The 15,006-nt window shown below is 50.4% G+C and overlaps 1 protein-coding gene across 1 annotated transcript in view; it reads left to right on the forward strand.

Moving 5' to 3' along the window:
• SLC25A12 (solute carrier family 25 member 12) overlaps window positions 1-15,006 on the forward strand; it is a 513,431-nt gene that overhangs the window by 276,636 nt on the left and 221,789 nt on the right. The window contains exon 6 of the mRNA XM_078681570.1: window positions 13,059-13,205. Coding sequence (XP_078537696.1) covers window positions 13,059-13,205 — 147 coding nt within the window. The remainder of the gene's footprint in view (window positions 1-13,058; window positions 13,206-15,006) is intronic.

Genomic DNA, 15,006 nt, shown 5'->3' on the forward strand with positions numbered 1-15,006 from the left:
CCGCCCTGAAAGGCTGGGGCCCTAGGAAGAGCCCACTTTGTCAAGCTATAAAACATCTCTAGTTTTGAGCGACGCTCTCTGCCTATTACCTTTTTCCTCTCCACTGAACTAAATCATTCCATACACGCAGCCCAACGCTGGTGTGCACCCCCCTCACACCCTAGTGGCGTAACGAAAGTTGAGGCCCCCCCTGCAAAGTACAGGGAGGGTGCCTTGCTCCGGATTTTATCCGGAGCTCTCAGTCCTGAGTACTGTGCTGAGGGTGCCCCCTGTCGTGGGGGTGGCGGTGCACGCACACGTGGCAGCAGCGCGGCGCGGCAAAGAAACACTCTGGACACCTAGTTATCGTTTATGCGTAGTCCCGGACTGACTTGCCGGGCCACGCCTCCTTTATTTATGGCTGGCGCGTGACGACACGCACCAGCGCTAGCGTGACCTCTCCGGCGCGGGTAGACTGCACCGCTATCCCACGCCGGAGGACATTACATTCCTTCTAACCTTTATTAAACAAAACAAACATAGCAAAATTAATAGTTATCATTCAGAGTTGTTACCAGTCAATAGGATGCCAGTTCCAGGATTGTCACACAATGAAGTCGGCCAGCTTAGAGGATCTAGCCAGGTTTCTTCTCAGTCCATACCGGGAGTGTTCTCCCCGTGATGATAGCAATGATGGGGTCACCCCTTGCGGGGGTTCACTCTCCTGGGATCTCGCAGGAGAATTCGGCAGACTCTCCGCTAGCGCTACCGGCAGTGGCAGTGTGTCCTGCTCGAATCGGTTCTCGTCCTCATTGGGGGTCTGTCGTGGAGTGAGTGTAGCGGGCCGGAAAAGCAGGCGAGGAGGCCGTATATAGTTGGCAATATTCGGTCTTTATTACTGATGTACAGCACAGATAGTCCCAACAGGTCAAAGGGGTAGCACCAGGCGATGAAGACAGAGGCGCTGCTTCTTCTCCTCGTGATGTCCTCGGACGGTCCGGATATATTCCGATGACGGGGAGGCTCCCAGGAGGACCGGAAGAGAGGAAACAAACAAGGGACCGTTAGTCTGATCGAGTAGACAGAGAGTCTCAACTGTACACCTTCACCCGGGTAGTGCAAGAGCGGGGTCGGAAACGGACAGTGGGGGAAGGACGGTACCGGGAATAAGGAACACAGGTCAGGGTAATAGAGAGGGTGCTGGGGGGGGTTGTGCGAGTAACGAAAGGGCTTTCTACAGTGAAGTGCTATATACGTATAATACAGTGCACGGGTAGTGTGACTATAATACAGTGCATGGGGAGTGTGACTATGGAGAGGGGGTATATATACAGGGGCTTTAACACGAACTCCTAGTGAGTAGGGATAAAGGAGGCAAAAGGCACTCACGCGGTCCGCCGTAACTCTCCTTTGAGTTACGGCCGCTCTCCAGCCACCTCCAAGGGACTCCACCACTCCTCCGTCCACACTTCTTCCTCGCACGTCTGGTCACCTTCTCCGTCTCCAGCCAGAGGGTCCTGCCACGAAACTCCGACGCCTTGTTGTGCTGAATCCGGGCTTTTATCCTGTGCTGACTCTGCCAGGGGGGCGGGACTTCCGGGGTCAGCTTGGTATGGTTCCTCCCTTCCTGTTGCTCGGGTTGGCTCCTGTGGGAGAGAGAAGGGCGGGGTTTCGTTGGTGATGGAGGTTGCTCGGCGTCCTCTCTCGGCGGTGGTGTGTCGGTGAGTTAAACTCAGTCCCGGGGGTGTCGGACAAGGCATGATAGGGGGGTTTTGGTCCTCAGGGAGGGGTTTACGGGCCGTTCCATCACATCCCCTTCCCCTAGCTGTCCTTCTTGTAATGGGAGGAGAATGCGGATACCGGGACAGAAAATCCGCATTTCCTTGCTCGGAACCCTTTCTATGTTTGGTTTGAAAATGAAAGGGTTGGAGAGACAAAAACCAACGCAGGACCCGGTCGTTCTGCCCTTTGTTCCTGGCCATCCACTCCAAAGGGGCGTGATCTGTATAGAGTATGAAGTCTCTGCCCTCAAGGTAATAACGAAGACTTTCTACCGCCCACTTGATGGCTAAGGCTTCTTTTTCAACCACCGCATATTGTTTTTCCCGGGGGAAGAGTTTGCGGCTCACAAATAGAATGGGTCGTTCATTTCCCACGGCATCCTTCTGGGACAATACGGCTCCTAAGCCGTAGTCCGATGCATCTGTCTGTAGGATGAAAGGGGCTGAATAATTGGGGGGGACCAATACAGGACCCGAGGTCAAGGCTTCTTTGAGGTCTATAAAGGCATGCCAGGCTTCCGAGGAGGGATTCCTGAGTTGTTCATCTGAGCGGTTTGTTTTTTTCAACAGGTCCGTGAGGGCTGCTGCTCTTTGAGAAAAGTTGGGCACAAAGCGCCGATAATACCCCAGGAGTCCTAGGAAGGCTTGGAGGTCTTTTTTTGTTTGTGGAAACGGGAGGGATCGGATGGCTGCCGTTTTGCTCTCTTGGGGTCTAATCAGGCCGTCCCCCAGAAGAAACCCCAAATATTTAACTGTTTTTGCGGCCAACGTGGTTTTGGCCGGATTGATGGCAAACCCGTATGAGCCTAAGGAGCTGATAACACTGGATAAGTGCTGTAGGTGTTGGGGCCAGCTGTCGCTAAAGATGACGATGTCATCTAGATACGCGCCTGCGTAAGCTGTATGGGGTCGCAGAACCTGGTTCATGGCCCTTTGGAAGGTGGCGGGGGCGCCATGAAGTCCAAAGGGCATGACAAGGAATTGATATAACCCGTCCGGGGTAGAAAAGGCCGTTTTTCTTCTATCTTGTTCCCGGAGGGGTATCTGCCAGTACCCCTTGCAGAGATCGAGCGTGGAAATGAATTTTGCTTGTCCTATTTTTTCGATCATTTCGTCCACCCTGGGTAAGGGGTAGGTGTCGAACTTGGAGACCTTGTTGACCTCCCGGAAGTCGATGCAGAAACGGACCGAGCCGTCCGGTTTTGGTACCAAAACGATAGGGGAGTTCCACTCGCTGACTGAGGGTTCAATTACTCCCATTTGTTGCATGACTTCCACTTCCTGACGGATGACATCTCTACGGGCCTCTGGTACTCTATACGGCCTCAGGCGAACCACTTTCCCACGTTCGGTTTCAATCCTGTGTTCGGTGACCGTGGTTCGACCGGGTGAGGTCGAGAAGACGCCTTTCAAGGGTTCCAAGGTGTGGCGTAGCTCCTGGATTTGAACCGGGTTAAGGTCGGAATCTAGACAAGGGTCGAAAGAGAGGATGTGGTTCTTCTGGGTTCCAGACAGCACCGGACGGGGTCCTTCCCACTTTTTAAGCAGGTTAACATGGAAGATTTGAGAGGTGCCTCGGGTAGGATCCAGTTCTATTTCGTACGTGACGGGTGTTACTTGCCGAAGGATGGGGTAGGGTCCTTGCCATTGGCCCAATAATTTGTGGTCGGACGAGGGCATCATAAGGAGCACTAGGTCGTTGACCGCAAAGACCCGACTGCGAGTGCCCTTGTCATATTGTCTCTTTTGGTTATCCTGAGCGGTCTCTAAGTTTTGCCGGACAATATCACGAATCATAGATAGATGTGTCTTGAGGTTTTGCATATATTCTGGGAGTGGACGTGTCCGATCCGGTTCAGCTTCCCAGGCCTCCTGGGCCATGTCTAGGAGGGTACGGGGCGCTCGACCGTACAGTAATTCATATGGGGAGTACCCCGTGCTGCTCTGGTTTTTACAACGGATCGCAAACAAGGCCAAAGGAAGCATGTCTTCCCATCTCTTCGCTTCGAGGCCTAAGAGTTTTTTTAACGTTTGCTTCAACGTGGCGTTGTATCGTTCTACGAGTCCGTCTGTTTGCGGGTGATACGCAGAGGTCCGGATTTGTTTAATTCCCAACTCCGCACATACCCGTTTCATAAGGGCTGAAACGAAGGGGGTGCCCTGGTCGGTGAGGATTTCCCGCGGGAAGCCAACCCGCGAAAACAAGGCGATCAGGGCTTTCGCTATTGCCTGTGTGGTGGGTTGGCGGAGTGGTATAGCCTCCGGGAAGCGGGTAGCATAGTCCACTATGACCAGGGCATAGCGACACCCGCTGCGGGAGGGCAAGAGGGGACCGATTAGGTCCATCCCGATGCGGCTGAAGGGAACATCTATGACAGGGAGGGGTTGCAAAGGGACACGGGGTGGTCTGTGTCGGCTATTTTTTTGGCATGTTATGCATTCGCGGCAGTAAGTCTTGATCCTTTGATACACCCCCGGCCAGTAGAATTTCTCCAAGATGGCTTGGCTGGTTTTCTCGTCCCCGAAATGACCCCCCCAACAGGTGACTATGTGCCAAAAAAAGGACTTTGTCTTGAAAGGGGCCGGGGACAAGCAACTGAGCATTCTGTTGGGGCCCCCCCTTTCGATATAACAATCCATTTTTCTTAAAGAAGTAAGGACCTACTTGTAAGGGATCTTCTTGATCGAGTGCTTTTCCCCAGGCCTCCTGTAGCAGAGGATCTTCTCGTTGGGCGGCCCTGAACTCTTGGTCTGTCTGCCAGGGGTGCTCGTCAATAATGGCAGGATAAGCGCTGTGGTGTTCCTTCTTTTCTCTTCTCTTTTGACTCCTAGGTTTGTGGGGTTTGGGATCAGGCACTGGGTCGGAACACTCGGGATAGGGAGCCTCTTTCCACCACTGAGTCAGGGAGTCGGAAGTCTTTTGTAGGAGCTTTGGTAGACCCGGATAATCACTCCCTAGGATAGCTTGTTCTGGCAATGCGGGTACAAGGCCCACGGTGAGAGAGGTCCCGGGGTCTTGGGAATGTTGGACTCGTACCTGAGTGGTGGGATATTGTTTAGTGTCTCCATGCACGCATTGTATAGCTACAACCCCAGTAGGATTGCTGAGGGGTTGGGCAAGGTCTTGTGGTCGTAGAACACTCTGTCGACATCCAGTATCGGCGAGAGCCCTCAGGGGCTGTCCATTTATGGACACTGGACAATAGAACGGCGGTGGCGTATAACCGGGAGGGTTACACAGGTAGTTCCTGACGAAACCGACCTCCATCGGTTCCTCCTTTTGTGGACACATCCGTGCAATGTGTCCGAACCCACCACAGGAATAACACTGGGGTCCGGGAGTCGGGGTTCGGAACACTACGGGGGAGGGAAACAGCGGTGGTGGTTCTGGTCGACGGCCTTGGGGAGGCCGGGTTGGGCGAGTGGACGTAGTAGGCAGGGGCCTGTGGGGGTGGTCGTCCTTACCCCGCTGCAGTTCTTGTGCCCTGCTATAGGCAGATGCTATCTCTATAGCAGTCTCAAGGGTGAGGCGGGAGTGCTGCCTCACCCAGCGTTGGGTAGCCGGGTGTAAGGAGTTAAGAAACTGTTCCAGATAGATCTTCTCCAATATGTTCTCCTTGGTAGAGGATTCGGGACGCAACCATCGGTTGGCGAGATCACGGATCCGAAAGGAGAGGGCTCTCGGGTTCTCTTGGGGCTTTTCCCTGGCCTGACGAAGTTTCACCCTGTAGGTATCATCATCGATGCCAAGGCATTCAAGGATGCACCTTTTAATGTCAGCATAGGGAGTGTTGCCCTGGATATTGGCCTGTTGGTAGGCCGCTTGGAGATCACCGGTGAGGAGTGGACCCAAATACTGTCCCCAACGATCGGCAGGCCAATTGGCGGCTTGTGCTATCCTCTCAAAGTTTGTGAAAAAATAGTCCGGGTCTTCTCCGGGGACATATTTCTGAAGAACGACAGAGGGAAGAGAGGTCATCGGTCTTTGCTGGCCCAGGGCGTCTGCTAACTTGGTCATGGTATCTTCATGGGTCGCCCCCTGGCCTTTCAGTACATCATGGAGCTGACCTCTGTCGTCTTCGGCAGTCTTCAGGAATTGCTCCATAAGTTTCCCGAAGTGTTCTTGGGACTCGGCCATCTTCTTTATCACGGCCTCCATACCTCCAGCAGATCCCACTTCTGACACCAAATGTCGTGGAGTGAGTGTAGCGGGCCGGAAAAGCAGGCGAGGAGGCCGTATATAGTTGGCAATATTCGGTCTTTATTACTGATGTACAGCACAGATAGTCCCAACAGGTCAAAGGGGTAGCACCAGGCGATGAAGACAGAGGCGCTGCTTCTTCTCCTCGTGATGTCCTCGGACGGTCCGGATATATTCCGATGACGGGGAGGCTCCCAGGAGGACCGGAAGAGAGGAAACAAACAAGGGACCGTTAGTCTGATCGAGTAGACAGAGAGTCTCAACTGTACACCTTCACCCGGGTAGTGCAAGAGCGGGGTCGGAAACGGACAGTGGGGGAAGGACGGTACCGGGAATAAGGAACACAGGTCAGGGTAATAGAGAGGGTGCTGGGGGGGTTGTGCGAGTAACGAAAGGGCTTTCTACAGTGAAGTGCTATATACGTATAATACAGTGCACGGGTAGTGTGACTATAATACAGTGCATGGGGAGTGTGACTATGGAGAGGGGGTATATATACAGGGGCTTTAACACGAACTCCTAGTGAGTAGGGATAAAGGAGGCAAAAGGCACTCACGCGGTCCGCCGTAACTCTCCTTTGAGTTACGGCCGCTCTCCAGCCACCTCCAAGGGACTCCACCACTCCTCCGTCCACACTTCTTCCTCGCACGTCTGGTCACCTTCTCCGTCTCCAGCCAGAGGGTCCTGCCACGAAACTCCGACGCCTTGTTGTGCTGAATCCGGGCTTTTATCCTGTGCTGACTCTGCCAGGGGGGCGGGACTTCCGGGGTCAGCTTGGTATGGTTCCTCCCTTCCTGTTGCTCGGGTTGGCTCCTGTGGGAGAGAGAAGGGCGGGGTTTCGTTGGTGATGGAGGTTGCTCGGCGTCCTCTCTCGGCGGTGGTGTGTCGGTGAGTTAAACTCAGTCCCGGGGGTGTCGGACAAGGCATGATAGGGGGGTTTTGGTCCTCAGGGAGGGGTTTACGGGCCGTTCCATCACAGGGTCATTCCTGGCACCTCTGGGGCTTCTTCCGCCACCGGTTGACGTGGCCGGGTTTCCAGGTATTCTGACGCCTGCAGGTCCGGAGTTCCGGCGTGCACCTTCTTGAAAAAGGAGATGTTGCGAGTGACTACTTCTGTTCTCCTCCAAGCTGTTATCATGGTGCCGGTCCTGCGGATGACTTCCATGGTTTGTGCTCAAAGGAGAGCCAACATTTTCTCCCAGGGTATCTATCTTTGATGTATACCTTGTCTCTCACTTGGATGAGAGACCGCCGGGCCCATCATCTGGCACTAGCTTGATCATTGGAGTTTGTCCGGTTGGCTAAGGTCTTTCCAGCGTCAATCTGTGATGGGGTCCAGCTTGGGTGATGCGGGATAGTGTCTCTCACTACTCGGCCCATGCTCGCCGGTCCCGGGGCTGCCTCCGTTGTGAGATGAGGCGTTAGGCGGTATTCTCGCAGGAAACTGTATATGGCCCTCTCCAACGGTGATCCACCAGCATGCGCAATGCGTATTGTTTTGTTGAGAGTACGCATGAATCTCTCTACTTCCCCATTTGCTTGGGGCCAGCGTGGGGTCACCTTCCTGTGCTGAATCCCCGAGGTTTTTAGATAGTCTGCGAACTCTTGTCCATGGAAGGGCGGACCGTTGCCTGTCTTCACCACTTCAAATATTCCGTGGGTAGTGATGGTCTTCTCAAACTTGGTAATGACCTCAGTGGCCATCTGACTCCCTACGACCTCAACTTCTGGGTACTTTGTGAAGTCGTCAATGATTACAAGTGCATAGCGCCCATCTGGGAGGTGTCCAAAATCAACACTCACGCACTCCCATGGTCGTTGTGGGTTGTCTTCCGTGATGATGGGGTGAGGGCGATCTGGCTGCCCTGCTGCTTGGCACCACGTGCAGGTTCTGACTGCCTGTTCAACCAGTGTGTCCATTCCTGGGAACCACACTTTGGCTCTCAGACAGCTCTTGGTCTTTACCATGCCTTGATGTCCCCGATGTGCGAGGTCTCCCGCTTGCTGAGCCAGGCTAAACGGAATCACCAGTCATGGCCCTCGGAGGAGACAGCCTCGATTGTCAACCGACAGTTCATCCTTGACCCTCACCAGGGACTCCAAAACGGCCTTGGCCTGCGGCGTCCGTCTGTTCATGGTGGATCGAATGGGGCACCAGTCATTTGATTGCACTGCGTTTACGGCCAGTTGTAGGCATTCATCATTCCGGGTGGCTTCAACAATAGTTTCCAGACTCATGGGCAGAGGTCGGGATCTTTCCGATACCAAACTGAGGTATTCTTCCGTGTCTTCCGCTTCCTCTTCCTCCGCTCTGGTGGCTGTTCGGGGATGCCTCGAGAGGTAGTCTACTGGATTGGAAGAACCTGGCTTGTACTCCACCCGATAGTCATATCCCTGCAGTTGGAGGATCCATTTTTCAATCCTCGGTGGAGGTTTGGACGCTGACCCTTGAAACAGAGGGATGAGGGGTTTGTGGTCTGTGGACACTGTGAATGGATGGCCGTATACATAGACGTGGAAGTGCCTACAGGCCCAGTGGATGGCAATAGCTTCTCGTTCTATTTGCGAGTACCTCTGTTCAGTGTCTGTCAGTGAACGGCTCGCATACGGTATTGAGGCCCATTCTCCATTTTCTTGCATTTGGGCGAGCACAGCTCCGAGCCCATACGGGCTGGCGTCCACTGCAATGTTGGTGGATCTGGTCGGGTTGAAATATGACAGTGTAGTATCCGCCGATATGGCCGATTTGGTAGCCCTGAAGGATTGTTCCTGTTCGGGGCCCCACTGCCAAGTGGTGGAGGATTTTGTCAGTTCCCTGGGGGGCTTCGTTAGGTTGGACAGGTCGGGGACGAAATGTCCGCAAAAGTTCACCACTCCCAGGAAGCTTCATATCTCAGAGATGTTGGATGGTGCCGGGGCTTCTTGTACATCTTGCACCTTGTCTGGATCTGGGGCCACTCCTTGGTCCGAGATGGTGTAGCCAAAGAAACTGATCTTGTTCTTCAAAAATTGGCACTTCTCTCTGTGGAGTGTTAGTCCGGATTCTTTGCTCCTTTGGAGAACCCCTCGAAGTCTCTTGTGGTGATCTTCTATTGTTGATGCGTAGATGAGTAGGTCATCACTTACATTTAAAACCCCTGGGAGTCCGCTGAGGACCTCACGGATGGTGTTTTGAAACACCTCTGCGGCACTTGAAATTCCGAAGTTGAGGCGTCGGTATCTCCTTAGGCCAACGTGGGTAGAGAAGGTGGTGATGTATCGGGAATCTGGGTGTAGTGGTAGCTGGTGATACCCAGACCGGAGATCCATCTTCGAGAACCATCTTGCGCCGTTCAGTTCTCCAAGTATGTCGTCGATTGTCGGGGTTAGGTGGCGTTCCCTCTTCACAGCGGCGTTTGGGAGGCGCATGTCCACACAGATGCAAACTTGCCCCGGCTGCTTCGGTTTCCGTGCCACTACAATCGGGGATACCCACGGGGTGGGCCTTCTGACTTTTTTGATTATTCCTTGCTTCTCCAGTTTTTCCTCTACCTTTTTCCGTAGGTGGAATGCAATGCGCCTATGCCTCGGTGCCACCGGTTGGACTGACGTGTCGATATGGAGAGAGACTTCCTTCCCTTTCAGGCATCCAATACCTCTGAAGACGTCTTCAAATTCCTCCATGATGGCCTCTAGTTCCTCTTCCTGTACTGCCATGGCGAATGATAATAGCCTCAGCTCTTCAGCCGATTGCCCACTTATCAGCATACCACTGCCTTCCTTTGCCACGTACACCGTGGTGGGGACCTTGAGATCTTGGTGTTGCAGTTCCGTCTTGAAACACCCCAGGAGCGGGATGGGTGTCTTCTGGCCATACGCAAACACTCTGATCCTTATCTCTCTCAGGGGTGGTCGTGTGCTTAGTTAGTTATATACATTGGCCGCCATCAGTTCAATCCAGGCCCCAGTGTCAATAGTGGCTCTCACCTCCTGGTGATGGACTTTGATTCTGCACTTTGGAAGTCGTTGTATCTTCCGTCGCGGCTGATCGACTGCAAATACATAGTGGACCGGGTAGTCTCCCGCATCGTCATCCATATCCTCACTGTCTCGTTCTTCCGCCATGGTTTGTGCTGCTTCCTTCTTTGACTTCGTTGACCGGCATACTGCCGCAAAATCTTTCATCCACCCGCACGCACTGCACTTCTTTCCTCTTGCCGGGCAGTCTTGCATGCGATGGGGCGTGCCTCTGCAGTAGCCGCATTCCTTCTTCTTGTCTGGCTGTCTTCTCCCTGCGATTTGGCACGCTTTTGGCCTCACCACATTCGCCTTCTCCGCCATGTTGACTTGTTCCGTCTTGATGGGTCGATGGAGGGCCGCCTCCATGTGAGAAGCTCTGGCTTGCGACAGTTCTTTTGAGCGGCCCAGCGTGAGGATGTCCGCCAGGGGCTTGCCATCTTCTTGAAGAATGTTTACTCTGAGTTTGGATGAGTAGCACCCTTGAATTATCTGACCTCGAATTTCCTCCTGTTCGTTGCGGAATCCGCACATGCTGGCCAGCTCCTTTAACCGTCTGTGGAATGCGTTCACGACTCCTCCGCTTCTTGCTTGGCTTGGCGAAAAATGAACCTCTCGTAGTTTCTGTTCACCATCGGTTCGAAGTGCGCGTTTAGGGCGTTGAGGAGCGTGAGATATGTTTTGGGTGTGGCTTCTACTAGAGTCTTGTAGATGCGGTGGATGTCTTTACCACCGAGGTGGAGGAGTAGGGCTGTACGCCTTTCTCGGGCTATGCCCGCCCCTTCGAAGTAGATCTGGAGGCGATCGGTCCAGTCTCTCCATCGCGGGTGGGGCCGCACGCGCACGTGGCAGTAGTGCGGCGCGGCAAAGAAACACTCGGGACACCTAGTTATCGTTTATGCGTAGTCCCGGACTGACTCGCCGGGCCACGCCTCCTTTATTTATGGCTGGCGGTTGACGACACGCGCCACCGCTAGCGTGACCTCTCCGGCACGGGTAGACTGCACCGCTACCCCACGCCGGAGGACATTACACCCCCCTGCAGCTCGGGGCCACTCCGCACCTTGGGAGCTGCTGTGGCCTGTTAGGCCCCTACACCCCCCCCCCGAGTAACACTGGCCCTACGGCCCCCGGCCCCCAATCCTTCAAGGGGACCCCATTGCCCATTCAGTTCAAGTTAAATGAATTTCTGTAAAATATGAGAGACTCGGGGGGCCCTCAGCACATTCTGCAGTGGGGCGTGATCCTTTTCCGTTACGCCACATGCGTCGCGAGCTGAACAGCAGGTTTTAAGTCACTAAAGGCGCTTGAAAAACAAACCGCATGTCCAGATTCCTTTCAACTCGCGTGTACGCCACAACGAGAGAACAGTGGGTCGTAAGGTGTCATCAGCAATCCATTTGCCCAACTACCACACCTTCTGCTGCCGGCTCCCCAAACAGTAGGGGCGCAGGTTCCAGGCACAGGACAATAAAGCGCATGCAAACAGGCAATTCAGACATGTTATTTTTCACCCAGGCACCTTTAAACTAAACATGACTAATGCCTTACCTCTGTCACCAAATGCAAATTTTTTCCTTCCTAAATTCCATTAAGCCCACGAGAGTGGAATACATTTATGGATCAGGAACAAATATATATTTTGTTGGAAACATTCAAGTGTACCATTAACACAGTGTGTCCTGCAGTTTTGTAATCTGTGGGGCACTCTGTGGTTTTTCATGGAGTATTCCACGCCAAGCAAACAACAACCCAACTGCACTTGAGAGAGCAGGGGACAGGGTGAGGGAGGCAGGGCCGCAGCAAAGTCACAGGGAGCACTACTCTTAACATGGCGAGGGTACTGTGGGACATGCCAGCAGTGGTTATAGTGCAGTTGTGAAGTCATGATGGCTTTGAAACCAGTTCTGCTGATAAATCAAGCAGGTCCCTCTTCCTGATATTGTGGTTGCACAAACACATGCCAAACAGAATATTATACCATCACTTTCTGCTATGAGCATTCTGCAGCAAAAGAATATACCATCACACTGTGGTGTCACTTTTGTGCAAACCCAAAAGTAGTTGTTCAACTAAAACATCACAACGGAGTGATTTGAACCTTGTAAAACCTGGAGATGATAAAATGCTTCTTAAAGAATTTTAAGAGCTGTGGTTCATTTACTTTTATTTTATTTATTTTATTTAATGCGATTTTATATAGCGCGAACTTTACCCGAAGGTGTCAGAGCGCTTTACATAAGAACCAGTTGCAAACATAAGGACTTAGGATTACATGTGTTACATAAGAGATACACACAGAAAAACATTGCAAATGTACAAGATGTAAAGTCACACAAAGAAGAGACTGGTGATTATAATTGTGTCTATATACATAGGGAAGGGATATGAATGGATATACTCTAATAGGAATGGTAGAGAGTACAATGGTCTACTGCATATACTAGTGATTAGAGTTATCTCTATATACATAGGGAAGGGATACAAATGGATATATTCTAAGAGTCACATAAAAGTGGTAGAGAGTACAAAGGTCTACTGCATATACTAGTGATTAGAGTTATCTCTATATACAGAAAAGCAGAGTTCCATTAAGTGGGGTCGGAGGGGGGGATGCAGTCACAGCACCAAGGGAGGGACAGAGAAGGGCAGGAAAGTGAGACAAACGAGAGAGGGAAGCAGATAGTAATGAGTAAGACAGTGAGGAGTGTGTCAGAGGCAACAGGAGAGACAAAAGAAAGGTCGCTGGGACAGAGGGGGAGGTCAGAGATCGCTAAAATGGCGGAGGAGAAAGATAGAAGAAGAAGCGAGTCATAAAAAGAAAATGGCAGGGAGCACAAAGGTCCAAGTCCGAAAGTCCAGGAAGAGGGCTGCCATAGCCAGCATGTCCGGGGGGAGAAAGGCAGTCCGCAGCAAAGTCACAGCCTCATTGTCCATGAGGACAATGAGGCGCTACATTGTTCTGTTGCATTTTAAATTAAACAATTCAATTAATAACTATATTTTGCGGGGGGGGCAGTTAACTGTTTCAGAAGGGACTTTTTTTAACGTGTTGAAAACATCAATTAAATTGAATATTATTTTATGCTCTTGGGTTTCAGGAGCTGCAGCTGGAGCATGCAAGGCAGGCCTTTGCACTGAAAGATAACGGCAAGAGTGGCATGATAACCGGGCTGGATTTCAACGACATCATGGTCACTATACGCTCGCACATGCTCACTCCATTTGTGGAAGAGAACCTAGTTTCAGTAAGTTCTGAGAAGCATCGAATTATGTTAATTTTGAAATTTCAAGTGGATTGCAATAAGTACCATGTGGCAGCTGCGTGATGTTTATTTTCAATTACAATTTTGAAACAAGCTTTATAGAGATTTTGGTGCAAACGGTATTCTGTACTCATTTGCATGGTTACAGGGGAAGGAAAGGGAAAGCCCTTAATATACAGTTCACTCATAAGTATTCATCTTATGATAGGATATGAAAAAAGGATTTGTGTTATGAGTTTCAGGCTTGCACTTCACTTATACAGTGGCAAGAGTGGCTTACACAAAGTCTGTACCAGGTACTTGAGGGCCGATCAGACATGTTGCCTTCTCTCACTTAAGGTAAAAAGGTGCACCTTTGATAGGTGTTGCTTCCATACCACGTCTCCTATTTTTAACTTTTTTGGAATTCTCAAAGAATTCACTGGCTAGTCAAGGAAATCTACAACAGTAGTAGATTTCTTTAGTTATTCCCACACGCAAAATTTCTGAATGTTGAAATGTAACCATTTGTAAATAAAACATACATGGAACTGTGTCCATTCAACACTTGGTTTTATGTCTCGTTAGGGAAATATTTTGCACAGAGAAACCTCTTCTCCAACACACCCATGAAATATGGGGGGTAACGTTCACGTTCTCACCCTCATCTCTGCCCTTGAAAGGAGTAGAATTATGTCCATTTCCATTTCCAAATTGTGGGTGATTATCCATAGACTTACAAGTTTGCTAGTGTTGACCAGCTTTTACAAAAACTATAATTTTCCCAAAACTATCCTTTAGCTTTTGATTTAAAAATGTGGAAATCCCTTCTACAAAATGTCCACGTGGGGAAATCTGTTTAGTGAGACTAAAATACAGTGATTCCAGACCCTGTGATTTACAATGGCAAATATTTTGTTATATGCAACTAGGTTGTACAATCCTTTAAGAATCTGACCGACTAAGACTGGAAAGTCAGACAGGACGCTGCAACAGTAGAGCAGGAATTAGATGGTAAATAGTGTTTTGTAATATTACAGAGTGAATGAGAAACCTATTCACATTCAGTAGATCATTTTGGAATTGTTATTCATCAACAATTAACAAACACCACTTTATTAACACTTCCGTTGTTACCTTTCATAGCTAAATGGTTTGTGTTAATTAATACGTAGAATTGACGTCAACAGAAGACAAGCCTGCATGTACATGCTACTTGCACATGCAGATTTCTCAAATCTGCACACCCCATTTATGTTCTAAAACTTGGCTCATGTTTTGGTTTCACAATCGAAGGCGTAAGTAAGATGCTCTTCGCATTGAGAGACAGTTCTGCAGAATTGGATCATACTTATCCCAATTATTATGCATGTGTCTCAGCAAGAGGCGCTTTAGGATACAAAATATCTGCTCTTAAAAAGAGAAGCAATATATTTAAAGTTCCCTCTTGAAGTAACTGCTGCTTTGAAAACAGTGTCTGTAATGTAAACCTTAATTTGCAAATCAGTACCTCATGTGAAGAATCACAAATCTCTAGTTGTTGTCACTAGGTTATCCAAATCATCTGTTAACACAAGGCATGCTCCTTATACTCCTCATAATAAACATTTGCCCAGCTAATAAAAGCATCAATCAAAACTTTATAGCCACTTCAAAGCCAAGGTATTCAAGGCATTTGAGAATTGTGGGCTGATGTAGCAATTTGAACAGTGTTTATCTTTACTTACAATGAGAGATTCTTTTTTTTGCAACAAATGTCCAGATTGAACTATACCGGAATGGAATTTAGATTGTCCAACCTGAG

This window comes from Lissotriton helveticus, chromosome 3_1 (assembly GCF_964261635.1).
Source record: "Lissotriton helveticus chromosome 3_1, aLisHel1.1, whole genome shotgun sequence".
Classification (NCBI taxonomy): Eukaryota; Metazoa; Chordata; class Amphibia; order Caudata; family Salamandridae; genus Lissotriton; species Lissotriton helveticus.